The following is a 20,255-nucleotide window of genomic DNA, read 5'->3' on the forward strand; positions in this document are numbered from 1 at the left end:
CTGAACATTACCATATCAGCGGCAATAATACTCTGTTGTTCTAGTGCCAGATTTACATATCAATGTAGCCATGGCATTCCTGAATGTAGAATATTGTACTGTTCCCCTTGTTTGTGGTTTCTAAATAACGTTAATTTTTGTTCCCTTACCCTCCTCTCTTAATCTTATGCCACCCCCTACCTCTCTTCAATCAGTGGTTTGTTTTTTTTCTTTGAATAGTTTTCCTCCTTTTCTTTCCCCGTCTCTGTGTCATAATCGGGACCATCCACAAATTCACTGTACAACCATGCTGCGTTTTAAAAATCTTTATCACTCAGCCACAGATGATCAACTCTTTGAGAAGACAGGCCAGGGACAGAGAAGTAACGACGGGTCACTTCTGGGGTGACTCTGGGATACCTTCTTCCCCAAATGTATGGTGTGTGTTAAGGTGGGTCAGAAGTTACCGTGGTCGATTTCACGGCCACCTTTGTTTCTTTCTTGGAAGGTTTTGTTGTTCATTATTGCTATTTCTAGATTGGAGATGAGTCTAGCACCAATCTGCATGGCAGAATTGAATCAACCAATTTTCATTTCCATTGAACGTTTGGAAAGGGCTGGATAATTTTTAAATTCTTAGACTCTTAGGTGTCAAACTTAATGGAAAGCCAGCTGGAGCCTAACAAGCTATTTTAATGAGCTTCCTTTCTCTCTGATGTTCCCCAGGGGCTAGTGCCAAGCAGACCCATGTGGCCCAGGGAGTAACATGATCATCTTGGCTCTGTTTAGACACCTGTGCTCTTTTAGCCAAGCAGTAAGGGGAGCAGGAGAAAGAGAGAGATGAGGGCATGGAAGGCATGCAGATCAAGAAGGAGTGGGTGTGTGCCATGCTGTTTAGGAATTCACTACAAGAAACTCCACAGCAACAGCAGAGACCTGACGCATCACAGGCCAACAGTGCCTCTATGTGGGGTGTCTGAGAGCACATGAAATGTGTTTGTGTGTGCTGGGGAGGAAAGGTGGGGAGGGGAGGGAGGAGAAAATTATATGCATTTTTCAAAGGAACTGAATGATTCGGAGGTTCCTTTCGAGAAGGCAATATAGGAAGAAAAGATTGAAAACCATGTATACAAAATATCCAGGACCCTGAGATTATATTCTTCATCTAAGCTTCCTCCCACTCCTTTAAAAAAAAAAATTGCTGTGTTCACTTTTCCTTTCCCATGAATTAGCCTGATGCTTGGCTCTCCCTACCCACTCTGAACAACTTAGCACATAGATATTAAACTTGGTCTGTATCGTTTAGTGATTGTTCTTAGTCTCCTGTATGTGTGAATTTCTCCTTCCTGGATTATAGGCTCCTTGAGGATTTAAATTTACAGAAGCAAATACTTTTCCTCTGTTCTTCCTCACCCCTTTGTTACCAATCCTGGGTACTTCTCAGCAAATATTTAACATATGACTATACAATACTTCTTCATAAGATTTTCTTCCCTTTACCAAGTCTTACTTTATGATGTGATTGTTTGTTTTTATAAATTAAATTTTTAGTAAATAATTTAAAGTATTTCCACACTTTCTAAAGTGAGGATGTTTATAGTTTCTCAATGTACAGAAATGCGAAGAAAACAATACACCGTACTCTCCACCAAAATATTTCACATATTTGCTTCATCTCTTTAAAAGTTAAATCTAGGGCTTCCCTGGTGGCGCAGTGGTTGGGAGTCCGCCTGACGATGCAAGGGACGCGGGTTCGTACCCCGGTCCGGGAAGATCCCACATGCCGCGGAGCGGCTAGGACCGTGAGTCATGGCCGCTGAGCCTGCGCGTCCGGAGCCTGTGCTCCGCAACGGGAGAGGCCACAACAGTGAGAGGCCCGCGTACCGAAAAAAAAAAAAAGTTAAATCTAGGGCTTCCCTGGTGGCGCAGTGGTTGAGAGTCTGCCTGCTAATGCAGGGGACACAGGTTCGAGCCCTGGTCTGGGAAGATCCCACATGCCGCAGAGCAACTAAGCCCGTGTACCACAACTACTGAGCCTGCGCGTCTGCAGCCTGTGCTCCGCAACAAAAGAGGCCGCGATAGTGATAGGCCTGCGCACCGCGATGAAGAGTGGCCCCCGCTCGCCGCAACTAGAGAAAGCCCACGCACAGAAACGAAGACCCAGCACAGCCAAAAATAAATATAAAAATAAATAAATAAATAAAAATGTTACCATTCTTTAAAAAAATAAGTTAAATCTACAGCTAACCACCGCAAGACCCTCTCCATCCCATTTCTCTCTCTCCCTCCCTAGAGAAAACCACTCTCCTGAAGTTGGTGTACATATTACTTCCCTAGCACGTGTTTAAATTTCCATCACCTGGTTCAAAACGTCTTAGTCCTCCTTCCTGAGAGCCCGGCGCACTTTTGTCAGCAGGGATGCAGACAGAGTGACAGAGGACTAACCCCGGGGGAAAGGCAGTTCCACGCCGAAAAAGAGGGCTTAGCAGTGGCAAGGGCATAGCTGGGGAGGAGGACAGAGGCCTTACTGGGCACGGAAAAGGGGTATTAGGTGAGGAAAGAGGAGAAGAACTTGCAAGGAGCACAGGCTTTGCTCCCCTGATCATCAGAGAGGATGCGGCTAGACGTCTCTGAGACTGCGTGGAATGCGGTTTGGAGGTTACAGATGCCCCCCTACCCTGGCTGGGCCGAAAGTTGCAACCCCACATGATGACCTGGGTAGGCGGCATTTACTTCTGAGGGACTGACCTGCTTTAGTTCCTCTGAAGCGTTGTACATATCGGACAGAGACAATTCTTCTTTTCTATTATTACTCTTCCTCAATTTGGAGTTGTCAGATAAAATAGAAGACACATAGTTAAATCTGACCTTCAGATAAGCAATGAATGCTTTTTTTAGTAAAAGTGTGTCTCAAGTATTGTATGGGACATACTTATACTAAAAAGGTACTTGTTTATCTGAAATTCAAATGTGAGTGTCCTGTATATTTATTTATTTATTTGCTGTACGCGGGCCTCTCACTGTTGTGGTCTCTCCCGTTGCAGAGCACAGGCTCCGGACACGGCTCATGGGCCCAGCCGCTTCGCGGCATGTGGAATCTTCCCGGACCGGGGCACGAACCCGTGTCCCCTGCATCGGCAGGCAGACTCTCAACCACTGCGCCACCAGGGAAGCCCCTGTATATTTATTGCTAAATCTGGGAACTCTACCTCATTTGAACTTTGGAAGGGTTTAGCAAAGCACTGTAGGAGTCTGAAAAGGAGTGAGTCAAAGGGGCTCTCCAGAATAACATTAATAAAGACAATCTTTGTCAAATTCTCAATGGCCTAACACAGGCCAAAACAACAAGCTCACTGACTTTACTAAATCAGGAGGATGCCAAGACATTCTTTGTTACTTACTATTGAGATGTAATTCACATACCATAATATTCACTCATTTAAAGTATACAATTCAGTGGTTTTTAGTATATTCAGAGTTGTGCAGCCATCCCTAAATCAATTTTAGCACAGCTTCATCACCTCAGAAGAAACCCAGTACCTATTAAAAACCACTCCCCATTCCTGGCCTCCCTCCCTCCCTGCTGTTCCCCAACCCTAGCCCCCTACATCCACTCACCAGCTTTTCGTTTCTTTAAATGTACCTATTCCGGACATTTCATTATAAGTGGAATCCGCGATATGTGGCCTTCTGGGTCTGGCTTCTTTCACTGTGTGTTTTCAAGGCTCATCCTCGCGCATCCACATTGCAGCATGTATCAGTACCTCATACCTTTTCATTGAGGAATAATACTCCTTTGAATATAAATACCACAATTGGCCAGCCATTCATCCACTGTTGAACACTTGGGTTGTTTCCACTTTTTGACTACTAAGAATAACGCCTTTAGGACAGAACGTTACTGCACAAGTTTTCGTGGGGACACACGGTGTCATTTCCGGTGGGATTGCTGACCATATGGTAACTCTATGTCGAATATCGGAACTGTCAAATGGTTTCCAGAAGGAGCTGCACCATTGTGCATTCTTAGGTTTTTTGTTTGTTTTGTTTTGTTTTGTTGGGGGGGGTGAATTTTTAAAATAAACAGGGTTTCCTCGGTGTCTATGAGAAAGGCCTGCTCCCACGGCCCCTCCTTCAGGTCCGCCTCTGCGGGGCTCCTAGGGCCCCCTCCCTACGCCCGGACCGCTGGAACCCAGGGACCAAAACATTGTGGGAAACGTAGTTTCGGCCCCTCCTGCGGACCGCTCGCCGGCAGGAAAACGGACGCCTTTCTGAGGCTCTGTGGACATCGTAGTTTCCTTTTTGGTTCGCCGCGCAGAGACCGCGGTAACGAAAGCTACAATCCCCAGAATGCCGCGGTGCTATGGCAGCCGAAGCGGCCAATCCGCGCGCCGCGCTGCCGCCCTCTCTCCGGTCCGGGCCTCTCTCCAGGGCGTCTGTAAACACAGCCAGAGCCTGTCATGGAGGGGGAGGAGGAGGCAGCCGCGGCGAAGGGAGGCGTTCTGCGCCGCCTCCAGGGTCCGCTCTGCCATCCCTGAACTGGTCCCTCGTCCCCGTGACTGTGGCATCAGGGAAGCGAACTGTTAGGCGAGAGGAGGAGGCAGTCAGAACCTTATCCCGTTCTTTCCCCGGGGCTGGGGCCGGGCCGGGCCAGGCCGGCTGAGCCGGGGGAGGGCCGGGGGAGGGAGCGCCCGGCCGGGCTGGCCTGTCTGCCGAGATGGATGACAGTAAGGTAAGTCCCGGGGTTTGCACGCGCAGCTGCTGCAGCCGCCGCCTGCTTGTCGCTAAGTGCCCGCCGCTGAGCCTCAGCCCTGTAACCCACGCAGCACCCAAGAGACACCGGCCTTAGACATCTCTGCGCCTCCAGCTATGACCCCAGCTACCCAGAAAGGAATTGAGGGAACAGCGGGCTGCGTTCTTCCAGCAAGGGCCCACTCCTCTGGAAAATCACACCCAGGGCAAGCCTGTTGGTCAGCTTTTCCAGGTAGTGTAAACCCTAGTCCTCCCGAGATAAGTGAAGAAACTACTGTGCTTTTTCTTTTTGCCTTCCTTTGCCCCCACCCAGCCTTTCTCCACGTTGGAGACCTTAACTAGGGCACCCTGAACCGGCCCTGTTCCCCTTGACGGTCCCCCTTTCTTCTCCCAGGCTCCCTTACTCAATGCCCCATTCATATAATCGGTTCACTCCCCCTCTGAGCTGTTCTGCTAAGCTCCTGTTGCTATTCGTCCAGAGTCTGGAATCTAACCTCCTCTAGAAAGCCTTCTCCAAGAAAAGGAATGAATTCCTTCTTGTTAATCTATCTTAATATTCCATCCCCATCCCCCTTTCCCTATCCAGATCACTTATCCCTATGATGATAAGATGACCGACAGTATTCATTATTGGTTAATTCATATAGTTTATGTATAACCTTTGTCTATCTGCGTTAGTGTTGTCTAGTTATATGTCATGAAGATAGTGATAGTCAGTTTATTCATCATCAGCTTATCGATGTTTTAGAGTGTTTAGGAAGTTGGACTTTTTTTTTTTAAGGAATCAGACTCTAGAGTTTGCCAGTTTTCAAAATAGACACTCTTCCCTATGCTTTCCAGAGGTCTTACTTTCCACACTCTCTGGCATGCCGCTTGTGATAGCTTTTTCCTTCATTTGGGTACCCTTTCCCCCTCCATCTAACCAGTAACATTTTGCTGCTATCAAGTTTTTGTTTCACCTATCCTCAGAGAGATTGAAAAAATTTCCATCTTCTCTGTGCTGCTTCTGTTATTCTACCTTATCTCCTCTTCCTGTTCCTGCAGAAGGCTCCGAGAGAAATGCAAGCAGGGAAAGCCCAAGGCAGTACTCTGGAATCAGGACTCACTAGAGGAAGCTTATTTGTGAAGTAGCAAACCCCTCCTAATAGGAAGTGGTATTTCCCAGACAGAAAGGAGGAGTTCTGAAAGTTTTCCAGAAAAATCAGAAGAGAATTTTCCATAACAACCTTTGCTAGCTTGATCTTTCAGTGTTAATTTTGAAATTAAGTCCAAATACTGTATCCACTATCTTTCCTAGATATGGCTGGGAAAGGATGCTAAAGCAACATATTCTTTTATGTCCTCGGTTTGAGACTCTCACAGTATATTCTACATAATTTTCAGTTGTTTCTTTTTTGAACCTTTGAAACATGTAGTAACTTTCTCAGAGTCTTCAGTAATCTCAAATAAATTCAAGAAAAATACATAGGATTTTGAGTTATCTTATCTACCTATAAAATAACATAGGACTTATTTCTAGAAACAGGCAAGCTCTAGTGGAAGGTATAAAGTGTTACGGTTTTGCCTAAAGAGTTAAGTTAATTTTGGGGGCTAGGCTTTTCATAACTTCTTAGAATGTTCATAGCTAAGCAAAACGAATTCAGTACTCATTCTTTATTAATTCATTGTATTGTGACGGTATTTAAAAACCAGCAGTTTCTTCAATCTTTAATGATTATGGAAAAGAAAAACCACTTCAGATGTCTCTGGATGGATAGTGCCTCTGTGAATACACTACTTTCACTTTGAATACATGTCGTAGCTGTGGTTGAGTAATATTTAAATGCCACGTACAGCGAGACTGGACTGCTCTTTCAGCAGTCAGGCGGTATGAAACAGTCTTTTAAAAAGGCTCCTAGGCCTGCCTTTCCCTGTGCTCTAGTTGTTACAGTCCTGCAAAATTGTATTCTCCTCCTAGTAGATACCTACATACTCACACACAAAACACACTTTTCCCTCACATTATGTATGGGTGATAGAGTCTCAGGTTCCATTTTCCCCTGTATAAGGGGATAGTTGAGGCTTGAAAGTATATGGTGGTTGTGCTGGTGATAGCATAAAATATGACAAACTGGCTGACAGCAAGGCCAGGGCAACAGGAAGAGGACAAAGTGGGCAGGTGCAGCAGTTACAGAGAGGCAGTATTTGAATGAGCAGGTCAGGAAACATGATGATGATGCGATGAATCCCTTTATAAAGATTCTGTATTCTGAGTTGTTTTCATCAGTGGCGGTGAATGAGTTTGCCAAGAGCTTTCCACCTTCTGCCGTCTAGTTTCCTGGAGTCAGGGCAGGACAGTTTTGAATGGGAGTGCAGCTTTGCCTTCCAGGTAGGTAGCAATGTGCCTGTTATGTTACATCATAGAGTACTGGTTAATAGTGGTTGAATTGAATTGGAACAGAGTGGCATTAAGGAGACTGCCCTAGGTGTACCTGGGCTTTATTAATCAGTTTGCCCTGTTGAGCCAGCCAGCCAGAGTATACAGACTACAGCTAAGGGGAAAAATAAAGCAAGAGACAGACTGGGCTTGGGGAAGTGCTAAGTAGCAGATCTCAAATTCTGATTGAATAGATTTCTACTTAGGCTAGTTGGGAAGGCAAAAATCTTGGCTACGTTATTTAACCTTTTTGAGCTTCCATTCTATCTGTTAGATGGTCAGTACCTTCTTCCCAGGCTTTGCTGAGGATTAGAGATAATGCATATGAAGCATCGAATAGAGTCTAACACATGACAGGCACTCAGAAAATATTATCCTTATCATGTTACCTGTCAGGGACTTCCTCGGTCTTTAACACAGGGCAGTAGGCACCTGAGATGCTCATTTTAGTAATTTTTAAGTGTGCGCTGTTGCATGGCATTTGCAGCTGTGTTTCCCCCATGCTACCCTCTGCTCCTAACTATGCCCCACAGTGGGACAGGGACAACGGGATGGGGCATGAAATGACCTTAAACTGTGCCCTTAACTGTCAGATTGTGTGAGAAAGGTAGTGTCCTGAGTCTACCTGCTTGTCCACCACTAAGAAAAAGCGCTTGTTTTTATGAAAGCCTCTTCTCCCTAACGTGCTGCGTTCAATTACAAAAAAAACTGAAATGTGTTATTTTCAGAGGCTTTGATCATAGAGGGTTTCTTATTTTCTATTTGACTTTCATGTTTATCGAATGAATGAATGAGTAACTTGAAATATCCTAGACCAGCTGTGTTCCTGCCGCAGACTAAGCTGGTAAAAGACCTCCATTCTGTATTGCCCAGCCTGACAGTTTAGGGCACCAAGTTCCAGCTGAGGGACTGGTGAGAGAGCGTGTCAGCCACTGGCCACAGGATGCTAAGATGAGCTGCCCTTCTCCTCCATACTTCCTTTCCACCTGTGCTCCACATGATTCTTTGAAAATGAGGTTTCTTATACCTTCCTTACCCCTTCGGTGAGTACTGCTGGTTCTCACAAAAATTTTAACCCGGCCAAAAATCTCTTTGACATTCCCAGAGCTGTCCTTTGGCCCCTGAAGTCCCTCCTGTCGGCCCCTTAGCCATCCTTTGCTATAGTTGGAACTACCTTCCTTGGGCAGTGCCACGGAGCCCAGAGACTTTCTTCCTTTTCTGTTCTCCTGCTTTATCCATGCTTTCCATGATAGCAAGACAGAAGAGCCAGCTCGTTTACCAACCTAGACAGTAGATATTCATGTTTTAAATGTGCCTTCCTTACCTGCGCAGGCTACGGGTGCATTTTAACTAGGGTACCTCTACAGATATCAGTTGAAATCTAAGTTTAAATAACCTTATTCGGAATGTTTTGCTGTTTAAGGTTTTCCTAAAAGTTTGTTCATTTATTCATTCATCGTCAAACATTTGTTAGACACCTAATATGTATGTAATACGAGGCATTGTGCTAGAGATACAAAGACAGGTAAGAGTTTATAATTATTCTCAGGAGCTTATGTTTCAGTGGGCTAGACAGACATACAGAAAAATAATTACAACGTGGTGAGGTAAGAAATGAGGAGAGTCATGGCAAAGTGCTTTGGGGGCACTAAGAATGGATGCCTGACTGGGTATGTCAGACATGGGTTCACACAGTAGGAATGAATCTGTAAAGAAGAATAGGATTCCCTCAGAAAATGGGAAAGAGGGAACGTCCTATACTAAAGCATATTGCACTGGGAAATAAGTATTTTGCTACAAGCTACAGCAGGAATTGGGGAATTTTCTTTAAAGGGGCAGATAGTAAATATTTGTGGGCCATGTGATCGATCTGTCGCAATTAACTCTACCACTGCAGCGTGAAAGCAACTGTAGGCAGAATGTAATGAATGGATATGGCTGTGTTCTGATAAAACTTTATTTCCCCAAACAGGCAACAGGCTGGCTTTGGCTTGCCAGTTGGGCTGGAGTTTACTGATCCCTGAGCTAGAGCATAAGGCACAAGTAGAGGTGTGGGCAGAGATAAGGATGGACGGATAATCAGGGGCCAGATCATGATTTGCTTGGCAAATTAAGTTCAGAAATTTGGGCCAGTATTTTTCAAAGTGTGAAGTAAAGAAGACTGAATCAGAATTTTGGGGAACAGGGCCTGGGAATTTGAATTTTGTTTGAAAACCAAGGCACCATAGTTGTTGAGGAGCTATTAAAGGATTTTAAAGCAAAGGTGATAATATCAGATTTGTGTTTTCAAAAAAAATGTTCATGGCTATATGGAGACTGGATTAGGGTAAAGATGTAGGAACTGGAACAAGACTAGAGGCAGATGGTCCAATCAGGAAGGAACATAGATTTTGGCATATAACCAGAGTTCAAATCTAATTTCCGCCACTTAAAGCTATTATGACTTTGGACAGATTATTATTTTTTAATTGAAGTATAGTTGATTTACAGAACTGTATTAGTTTCAGGTATACAGCAAAGTGATTTAGTTATATATATATATTTTTTGGATTATTTTACATTATAGGTTATTACAAGGTATTGAATATGGTTCCCTGTGCTATACAGTAAATCCCTGCTGCTTATCTATTTTGTGTATAGTAGCATGTATCTGATAATCCCATAATCCTAATTTATCCCTACCCCCCTCCCTTTTCCATTTGGTAATCATAAATTTGTTTTCTATGTCTGTGAGTCTGTTTCTGTTTTGTATATAGGTTCATTTGTATTATTTTTTGATTCCACATTAAGTGATATCATATAATATTTGTCTTGGTCTGACTTACTTCACTACGTATAATATTCTTTAGGTCCATCCATGTTGCTGCAAATGGCAATATTTCATTCTTTTTTATGGCTGAGTAATATCCCATTGTATGTACATATATACCGCATCTTCTTAAGCCAGTAATCTGTTAATGGGCACGTGGGTTGTTTCCATGTCTTGGCTGTGGACTGCCATAGTGCTGCTGTGAACACTGGGTGCATATATCATTTTGAATTAGAGTTTTCCTCTTTTCCAGATATATACCCAGGAAGGGGGTTGCCGGATCATATGGTAGTTCTATTTTTGTTTTTTTAAGGAACCTCCATACTGTTCTCCATAGTGGCTGTATCAATTTACATTCCCACCAACAGTGTAGGAGGATTTCCTTTTCTCCACACCCTCTCCAGTATTTATTATTTGTAGACTTTTTGATGATAGCCATTCTGTCAGATGTGGGGTGATACCTCATTGTGGTTTTGATTTGCATTTCTCTAATAATAAGCGATGTTGAACATCTTTTCATGTGCTTGTTGGCCATCTGTATGCTTGTTGGCCATCTGTATGTCTTCTTTGGAGAAATGTCTATTTAGGTCTTCTGCCCATTTGTTGTTTGGGTTTTTGTTTTTTCGGTATTGAGTTATATGAGCTGTTTAATATTTTGGATATTAACCCCTTGTCATTCGCATTGTTTGCAAATATTTTCTCCCATTCTGTAGGTTGTCTTTTTTGTTGATGGTTTCCTTTGCTGTGCAAAAGCTTTGAAGTTTGATTAGGTGCCATTTGTTTATTTTTGCTTTTATTTCTTTTGCCTTGGGAGACTGACCTGAGAAAATATTGCTATGGTTTATGTTGGCCAATTATTTTAATCTTTTCAGAACTGTATTTCTTTACCTATAATTGGATGTGTTAATAAAGCCTTATTGAGTTAGTGTGAGAATTAAATGTTATATATGTATTAAAACAAACTTAGTACATAATGGGTTCAAAATAAATGCTGGTCCTCTGTGACTCCTCACCAGCTTGGTTAGATTGCTCAGAAGAAAGGCCTGAGCTGAAGACCATGCTAGAGACCATTACAAGGTAGGTTGTGGTTGATGCAGCGTGCATAAAATCCTTGAAGGATGAAGACGGTGGACAGAAGAGAGAGCTAAAGAGACAGAACCCTGGAAAACTTTAAAATGATCAGAAGAGGCCAAGGAATATGACTCAGCAAAATAAACTGAAAAGGAGAGGTTAGTGATACAGGAGAACCAGGAAAAAAAAGGTTGTTATTCCATGTAAAATAAGTAGTGAAAAAGTATCCATTGGACTTCAAAAACAGGAGATTGTTTATGAACCTAGCATGAGAAGTTTCAACAGAGTGATGGGGCAGAAGCCAAAACGTAGCGGTTGGGGAAGAGTGGGTGGTAAAGAAGTAAAGACAGTTAAGTATACAGGCTGACCTCTCAGAGATACTGTGGGTTCATTTCCAGACTACTGCAGTAAAGCAAATATGTAATAAAGCAAAGTCACATGAATTTGTTGGTTTCCTAGTACATATAAAAGTTATGTCTACATTATACTGTAGTCGATTAAGTATACAATAGCATTATGTCTAAAAAAAAAAGTACATACCCTACTTAAATAATACTTTACTGCCAAAAAATGCTAGCCATCATCCAACAATGCAGGATTGCCATAAACGTTAAGTTTGTTAAAAAATGCAGTAAAGTGAAGCACGATAAAATGAGATATGCCTGTAGGCCACTCTTACTGAGTCAGTTTGTAACAGTTTGGGGCACTGCTAAAATACATGTATTATATTTAGCTTCAAACAGTAATAGCTGGGGAAGGAGAGGATTAGGGGTCAGGAGAGGAGAGGCACGAGTTAACAGTCAGAAATGCCTGCTTTATCTTGTTTCTCCTCTGTTGATGAGAAAAACTGGCAGAAGGGTTAGCAGCAGGAAGATGTGATTAGACTTTCTCTCTTTCTGAAGATCTGGTAAATAAGAAAAGAGAAGAAGCCTAGCCAACAGCTGTGAAGGAAGTTATGGGAGCCTTGACACCAAATGAAAGTATAGCTGCTTGTTTTTTTCTTTAAAGTGGTAAAGAGCAGTGGCTGGCTGCATTCATATCTATCTTATTTTTCTTTAATCGATGGCAGATAACGTTTCACTTTATGTTTTCAAAAGAAAAGTGAAACAAGCTTTCCTGCTATTTTCCTTCTTAGCTGGGGCTGATGCTGCCACTTCATGTAAATGCAGTAATTCTCTTAGACTTAACAACTTGAAACTTTTATGGGTCGCCTTAAGAATTAGAGCATTAGGGGACCTCCCTGGTGGCGCAGTGGTTAAGAATCCGCCTGCCAATGCAGGGGGACATGGGTTCGAGCCCTGGTCCAGGAAGATCCCACATGCCACAGAGCAACTAAGCCCGTGCGCCACAACTACTGAGCCTGCACTCTAGAGCCCACGAGCCACAACTGCTGAGCCCACATGCCACAACTGCTGAAGCCCGCGTGCCTAGAGCCCATGCTCCTCAACAAGAGAAGCCACCACAATGAGAAGCCCGCGCACCGCAATGAAGAGTAGCCCCCACTCGCTGCGACTAGAGAAAGCCCGCGCCCAGCAATGAAGACCAAACACAGCCATAAGTAAATAAATATATTTTTTAAAAAAAGAATTAAGAGCATTAGGATGTAAATAAATGCTAAAAGGGTGGTAAAATAATAAGAGTTATTGATTGGTTTTTGAGATTTTATATCCCTTATGAGAGAGGTTTGGTTTTCTTTTTTTTTATCAACTTCTATTAGCTGGTGGTAGTGGTGGTCATAGTAATACCAATTTAAATTAAATTGCAAAATATTGCTAATTTTTCTTTGCATTTATTCATCCAATTATCAGTCTTTTAATAAATGCCTTTTAAGTGCCTGGCTCTGGGCCAGATACAGTGGGGATTGGAATAGAAAACACAGCTTCTGTGCCTGCGGTGCGCACATCACTTGGGGAGATAGAACTTAAATCTGTGAGGCCGCTAAAAATAACCAGTATACCGTGTCAATTCAGCGTGATGGTGACTGTATGGTCCAGAGATTCGGAGACGAAAAATAATGTGTGGACAGAAGGTGACTGTCAGCAAGAGCTTCACAGAAAGAGGGCCAGGGCTGGCCCTAACCAAAGGGAGCATAATATTTGCAGGTTTGGATCGGGCGGCAGGGGCGGCGGTGGAGAGGGAGCGTTTAGAGAAATGGTGAGTATAGGTAGGAGTGCAGGGCGTGGGGTGAGCTCCCCAAGGACACAGGCATGACTTGTTGGAAAAACGAAAGAGAAAATTGGCTCGGTGAGCAGGAGCCTGGATGTAGTGGGCTGAATGGTGGCCTCTAAAAAGATACATCCATGTGCTAATGGAACCGGTCCCCTTATATGGTAAAAGAGTGAATATTATATGGCCAAAAATGTGATTTAGTTAAGTATTTGAGAGGAGGAATTTATCCTGGGTTCTCTGGGTGAACCCTAAATCCAATGGCAAGTGTCCCCCTAAGAGTGAGGCAGAGGGGATTTGACAGACAGTTGTGGAGGCAGTGTGACCACAGAGGCAGAGGTTGGATTGATGTGGCCACAAAGGAAGGAATGCTCACAGCTGCCAGCAGCCGGAAGAGGCAAAGGATGGCTTCTCCCCTAGGGCCTCTGGAGGGGGTGCAGCAGCCCTGCCAGCTTTCTGGCCTCCAGAGCAGAGAGAGTACATTTCTGTTGTTTTAAGCCACCAACTTCGTGGTGGTTGTTACAGCAGCTACAGGAAGTCAGTATTCTGGATTTGGTGACCTGGTAAGCAGTGCTGAGCCAGAGGCCTTCCCTTGAGCTGGAGCGTGACATGGCCAAAGGGCCGTTAAAGTTTGTTCTCTCTAGAATGATCAGGTATTACTTTTTCACAATGAAAAAAAATACACTAAAGTTATTTTAATAAGCTGAAAAGAAAGGCTAACTAGGCAGTTCTTTGCAAGACAGATTAACCAGGGAAATAAGGATGGAAAAGGAGGGATGGGAGGGAGACCCACTGGGAAACCCACGGCAATACTCTGTAAGTAGGGTAGTAATGTAGGTAGTAGGAATAGAGAAGAAGAGCTGAATCAGACATGTTGTAAAGGAATAAACTGGCATGACTTCAGTGGGTGGGCACAGAGAGTCGCCAATAGCAGAGGGAAATTTCAGAGACGCATAAAATGAAAAAAATTGTTAGTTAACCTCCTCACCGCTGCCCTCCATCAAGTGACTAATGTCACAGTGAGCTGGATTAAATGAATCCAGTCATTAAATGAATGACTATATAGCATTAATATAGCACTGCATTTAAAGCATCTGTCAGCTTTAGAGCCTTTTCAGGGAGTTGTATGTTCAGGTTAATGAGTCCTACTTAGGAATCCAGAAGGGAAATAGTCACGCTTGATGAGAGTGAGTCAGCTTGTGACAACTGAGCATCTTGAGTCAGTTGCTGTGATGCTAATCAGGGGGCTTGGGTTCTATCTAGATTTTATATCCATGAAATAAAGAGATCACTATGCTTATCTGTGTGTGTGTGTGTGTGTGTGTGTGTGTGCATCCCTCTCCCAGCAGGACTCCTGTATGTACTGATATCCTGCCCTTTATAATGGTGTTTATTTCATGTCTGCTGCATTTCAGAAGTCTAATAAATATATTAAAGATAAGGACCCTGGGCTTCCCTGGTGGCCCAGTGGTTGAGAGTCTGCCTGCCGATGCAGGGGACACGGGTTCATGCCCCGGTCCGGGAAGATCCCACATGCCGCGGAGCGGCTGGGCCCGTGAGCCATGGCCGCTGAGCCTGCGCATCCGGAGCCTGTGCTCTGCAACGGGAGAGGCCACAACAGTGAGAGGCCCCAGTACCACCAAAAAAAAAAAAGATAAGGACCCTATCTTCTTACATTAATATTCCTAGAGTTTCACAGTGTTTGGGGCAAAGTGAGTGTTCAATAAGTGGTTGTTAAATAAGAAATTAAATTTCCCCTCTTTACCTGAAAAAGATGAGGATAACAGTGTTAACCTCCCCTGGTGTGAAATAACGTGAGCCTGACACGTGGAGGCCTAGCTCAAGGCCTTGCCCGCAGTGAGTGCTTGCTCCTTGCATGCCCAGATTTAGCTCTGAATTTGTTTTTGTTGTTTGTTCCTAAAAAGCCAAAGTAAAATGATCCAAGAATCTTTGGAATAGGATTTAATCTGGACACTGGAGTCCTCCTCGTTGGAAGAAGCCCCTAAAGGGCATCTACAATCACACCTCTGCTTTCCACAGACGTTAAACCCGTTGACTGGGGAGCCTGTGGCATCAGGAGCTCCCTCTTGGCTAAATGCAGTAGTTTTATCTTAATTCTCAGCCTTTTAAAACTCATAAATTAGGAGCTTTATGCTTGACCCCTCCCCTCCCTCGTGGTCTTTCTCATCTGCTTGTGTCTCTGCGCCACCTTGATTCTTCCTTTGCTGCTATTCTTTCTGCCTCTAAGGTTCATGTCATTTTTTAAAATAGCCCATACCATAAAATTCATCCTTTTCAAGTATATAATTCTGTGACTTTTTAGTATATTCACACAGTTGTACAATGATCACCACTATCTAATTCCAGAACATTTTCATCACCCCAAAAGAAACTCTTATAAACAAACTGTTATACTCATATAATGGAATGTTATTCATATTATTTAGCAATAGAAAGAAACGAGCTATTAAGCTACAAAAAGGTGTGAGGGAACTTAAATGCATATTGCTAAGTGAAAGAAGCCAGTTTGAAAAGGCTACGTACTATATGACTCCAACTATCTGACATTCTGGAAAAGGCAAAACTGTAGAGTAATAAAGGTCAGTGGTTGCCAAGGTTTCACGGGAGAGGGAGGGAGGAATAGGTAGAGTGCAGGGGATTTTTAGGGCAGGGGATTTTTAGGGATTTTAATATTCTGTATTATACTCTAATGGCAGATATATGACACAATGCATTTGTCAAAACCCATAGAATTGTACAACACAAAGAGTGAACCCTTAAGTAAACTATGGACTTTACTTATTAATAATATATCAACATGGGGTTCATCAGTTGTAACAAATGTACCACACTAATGCAAGATGTTAATAGGTGAAATTGTGCAGGCAGAGAGAGAGGGGATATATGGGAACTCTGTACTTTCTGCTGAATTTTCCTGTGAACTGAAAACAGCTCTAAAAAACAAAGTCTATTAATTAAAAACAAAACAAAACAACCTTTAGCAGTCACTCCCTATTATCTCCTTCTCCTTCCAGCCTTAAGCAACCACGAATCTACTTTCTGTTGCTATAGATTGCCTATTCTAGACATTCCATGTACATGGAATCATATAGTATGTGGCCTTTTGTATTTGGCTTCTTTCACTTGGCATAATGTTTTCAAGGTTCATCCATGTTGTACCATGTATCAGTACTCCATTCCTTTTTATGGCTGCATAATATTCCATTGTATGGATATACCACATTTTGTTATCCATTCATCAGTTGATAGATATTTGGGTTGTTTCCATTTTTTAGCTATCATGAACAATGGTGCTCTGAACATCTGTGTACAAGTTCTTATGTGACATATGTTTTCATTTCTTTTGGGGATACACCTAGAAGTAGAATTGCTGAGTCACATGGTAATTCTGTGTTTAATATTTTGGAGGAACTGCCAAACTGTTTTCCAAAGTGGCCACCATTTTACATTCCCAACAGCAATGTATGAGGGTTCCATTTCTCCACATCTATACCAGTTCTTGTTCTTGGCTGTCTTTTTGATTATATAGCCATCCTAGTGGGTTTAAAGTGGTATCTCATGATTCTGATTCACATTTCCCTAATGACTAATGATGTTAAGCATTTTTTCATATGCTTATTGGCCATTTGTATATCTTCTTTGGAGAAATGTCTATTCAGATACTTTGCCCACATTCTAATTGGATTATTTATATTTTTATTGTTGAGTTGTGAGTGTTCTTCATATATCCTGGATGTAAGTCCCTTATGTATGATTTACAAATATTTTCTCCCAGTGGATTGTCTTTTCACCTTGATGGTGTCCTTTGAAGCAGAACATTTTTAATTTTGTGAAGTCCAATTTATTTTTTCTTTTGTTGCTTGTGAGGTCATACCTAAGAAACCATTGCCTAATCCAAGGTCACAAAGATTTATTTGTATGTTTTCCTCTAAGAGTTTTATAGTTGTCTCTCTTACATTCAGACCTTTGTTCTGTTTTGAGTTAATCTTTGTGTATGGCATGTTGTAGGAGTGCAAGTTAATTCTTCTTTGTAGATATCCAGTTGTTCCAGCACTGTTTATTGAAATGACTATTCTTTCCTCATTTGTCTATTGTTTTGGCACCTTGTTGAAAATCAATTGACCGTAAACATAAAGGTTTATTTCTGGATGCTCAATTCTTTTCCATTGATCTATATGTCTGTCCTTGTGCCAGTACCACACTATCTTGATTAGTGTAGCGAATAAGTTTTGAAATCAGAAAGTGTGAGTCCTTCATTTTTGTTCTTTTTCAAGATTGCTTTGGCTTTTTTGGGTCCATTGTATTTCCATATGAATTTTAGGATTATCTTGTCAATTTCTGCAAAATGCCAGCTGGAATTTTGATAAGAATTGTGTTGAATCTATAGCTCAGTTTGGGGAATACTGTCATCTTAACAATATTAAGTCTACCAATCCATTAACATGGAATGTCTTTCTTTTTATTAGATCTTCTTTAATTTCTTACAGTGATTTTTGTGGCTTTCAGTATATGTCTTGCACTTTTTTCTTTTTTTAATTTTAGGCTGAGTTGGGTATTAGTTGTGGCACGTGGGATCTTTGTTGCGGCATGTGGTATCTTTCGTTGTGGTGCATGGGCTTTTCTCTAGTTGCGACATGCAGGCTCTCTAGTTGTGGTGTGCAGGCTCCAGAGCGCATGGGCTCTGTAGTTGTGGTGCACGGGCTTAGTTGCCCCATAGCATTTGGGATCTTAGTTCCCTGACCAGGAATCAAACCCATGTCCACTGCATTGGAAGGCAGATTCTTAACCATGGGACCACCAGGGGAGTCCCTGCACTTATTTTATTAAGGTTATTCCTAAGTATTTTATTCTTTTTGATGATATTCTAAGTGGAATGTTTTCATTTTCAGCTTGTTCATTGTATATAGAAACACAACTGATTTTTGTATATTGACCTTGTGTCTTGCAACTTTGTTCAACTCATTTATGAGCGCTAATAGTTTTTTTGTGGATTCCTTAGGATTTTTTATATATAAGATCATATCACCTTCAAATAGAAATAGTTTTACTTTTTCCTTTGTAATCTGAATGCCTTCTCTTTCTTTTTCTTGCCTAATTGCTGTGGCTAGAACCTCCAGTACAATGTTGAATAGAAGTGACAAGAGAAGACAAAAATCCTTGTTTTGTTTCTGATCTTTGAGGGAAAGTATTCAATCTTTCACCTTTAAATGATGTTAGCTGTGTTTTTTTTCATAGATGCCCTTTACCAGGTTGAAGAAGTTCCCTTCTATTCCTAGGTTTTTGAGTGTTTTGATTTTTTTAAAATCATATAAGGGTGTTGGATTTTTTTTTTTTAATTGGCATTGGGTCTTCGTTGCTGCGCACAGGCTTTCTCTAATTGCGGCTAGTGGGGGCTACTCTTCGTTGTGGTGCGTGGGCTTCTCATTGCAGTGTCTTCTCCTGTTGCAGAGCACGGACTCTAGGCATGTGGGCTTCAGTAGTTGTGGCACATGGGCTTAGTTGCTCCGTGGCATGTGGGATCTTCCCGGACCCCAGGGCTCGAACCTAAGTCCCCTGCATTGGCACGCAGATTCTTAACCACTGTGCCACCAGGGAAGCCCCAGGGTGTTGGATTTTGTCAAGTGCTTTTTCTGAGTCTATTGAGATGAACATGTAATTTTTGTCCTTTTTCCTATTGATATGGTGTATTACAGTAATTGATTTTCAGTTGTTAGACCAACCTTTATTCCTGGGATAAATCACATAGTTATGGTAGATAGTCCTCTTTATATGCTGTTAGATTTAGTCTGCTTGTATTTTATTGAAGACTTTTCCATCTATATTCGTGAGGCATACTGGTCTTTAGTTTTCTTATGATATCTTTGGTTTGGGTATTAGGCTAATATTGGCTCATAGGATGAACTGGGAAATGTTCTTTCCTCTTCCGCTTTTTGGAAGAGGTTTTAAAAGCATTAGTGTTAATTTATTAAATGTTTGGTAATTTACCAGTGAAGTCACCTGGACTTGTCTTTATGGGAATTTTTTTGATTACTTTTTCAGTCTCTTTATTTGTCATAGGTCTTTTTAGATTTTCTATTTCTTCTTGGGTCAGTCTTGCTACTTTGTGTCTTTCTAGAAATTTGTCCATTTCAACTAGGTTATCTAGTTTTTTTGGCAATTTTTCATAATATTCCCGTGAAACCATTTTTACTTTGGTAAAGGTAATAGTGATGTCTTCTCTTTCAGTCTTGAGTTTAGGATTCTGAATGTTTTCTCTTGGTCAGTCTAGCTAATGGTGTGTCAATTTTGTCGGTCTTTTTGAAGAACCAACTTTTGGTTTTATTGATATTTTTTTCCCTGTTGTTTTTCCATTCTCTGTCTTATTTATCTCTAGTCTGATATTTATTATTTCTTTCCATCTACTTGTTTTAGGTTTAATTTGCTCTTCTTTTTCTAGTTTCTCAGGGTAGAAAGTTAGGTTATTGATTTTAAAATCTTCATTTAGGTGTTTATGGCTACTTCTGAGCACTGCTTAAGCTGTATCTCATAAAGTTTTGGTATATTGTGTTTTCCTTTTCATTCATCTCCAAGTATTTTTCTTATTTCCCTTGTGATGTCTTCTATGACTCATTGGCTACTTAGGAATGTCTTCTGTGTTTTATCTGTCATATTTATTAAATACTTATTGTGTACTAAGGTAAAATATGACAGAGTCCTTGGTGCTTACTTTCTAAAAATCATGACCTTTGGTTTTAGCTTATCTCAAAGTGTTAAAAACAGATAGTTAACAGAAAAGTAGGACCTTCATTCTTACTTTAACGTTTTTAACATATAATGAAGACAGACTTAGAATTGCAGAGGCCCTGCTGAAATCTAACATCTCTAATATCCTACCTTTGTGAAATAAGTTCCCTGTGCAGGGCAAGACAAAATCAATGGCTGGCAGGTTGCTTTTCTTGGTGGTGTGGGTTAGGGAGACAGGCCTTGTGAGTGTTTCCCTTAGGACCTTTTCTCTGCAGCTCAAATGTGTTTTGGGGAGGAAGAGGAGGTAAAATGGATAGC

The 20,255-nt window shown here is 41.9% G+C and overlaps 2 protein-coding genes across 6 annotated transcripts in view; one reads left to right on the plus strand and one right to left on the minus strand.

The window, feature by feature from the left end:
• DUSP16 (dual specificity phosphatase 16) overlaps window positions 1–20,255 on the minus strand; it is a 177,392-nt gene that overhangs the window by 116,803 nt on the left and 40,334 nt on the right. The window lies entirely within an intron of this gene.
• The window catches only part of CREBL2 (cAMP responsive element binding protein like 2), a 56,812-nt gene continuing 40,923 nt past the window's right edge, over window positions 4,367–20,255 (plus strand). For 2 of the 4 annotated variants that reach the window (XM_067695731.1, XM_067695730.1), the window contains exon 1: window positions 4,367–4,711. In XM_067695731.1, the coding sequence (XP_067551832.1) occupies window positions 4,697–4,711 (15 nt within the window). In that variant the 5' untranslated portion in view covers window positions 4,367–4,696. The remainder of the gene's footprint in view (window positions 4,712–20,255) is intronic. The other 2 variants (XM_067695732.1, XM_067695733.1) reach the window with 2 other exon arrangements.

This window comes from Pseudorca crassidens, chromosome 11 (genome assembly GCF_039906515.1).
Source record: "Pseudorca crassidens isolate mPseCra1 chromosome 11, mPseCra1.hap1, whole genome shotgun sequence".
Lineage (NCBI taxonomy): Eukaryota > Metazoa > Chordata > Mammalia > Artiodactyla > Delphinidae > Pseudorca > Pseudorca crassidens.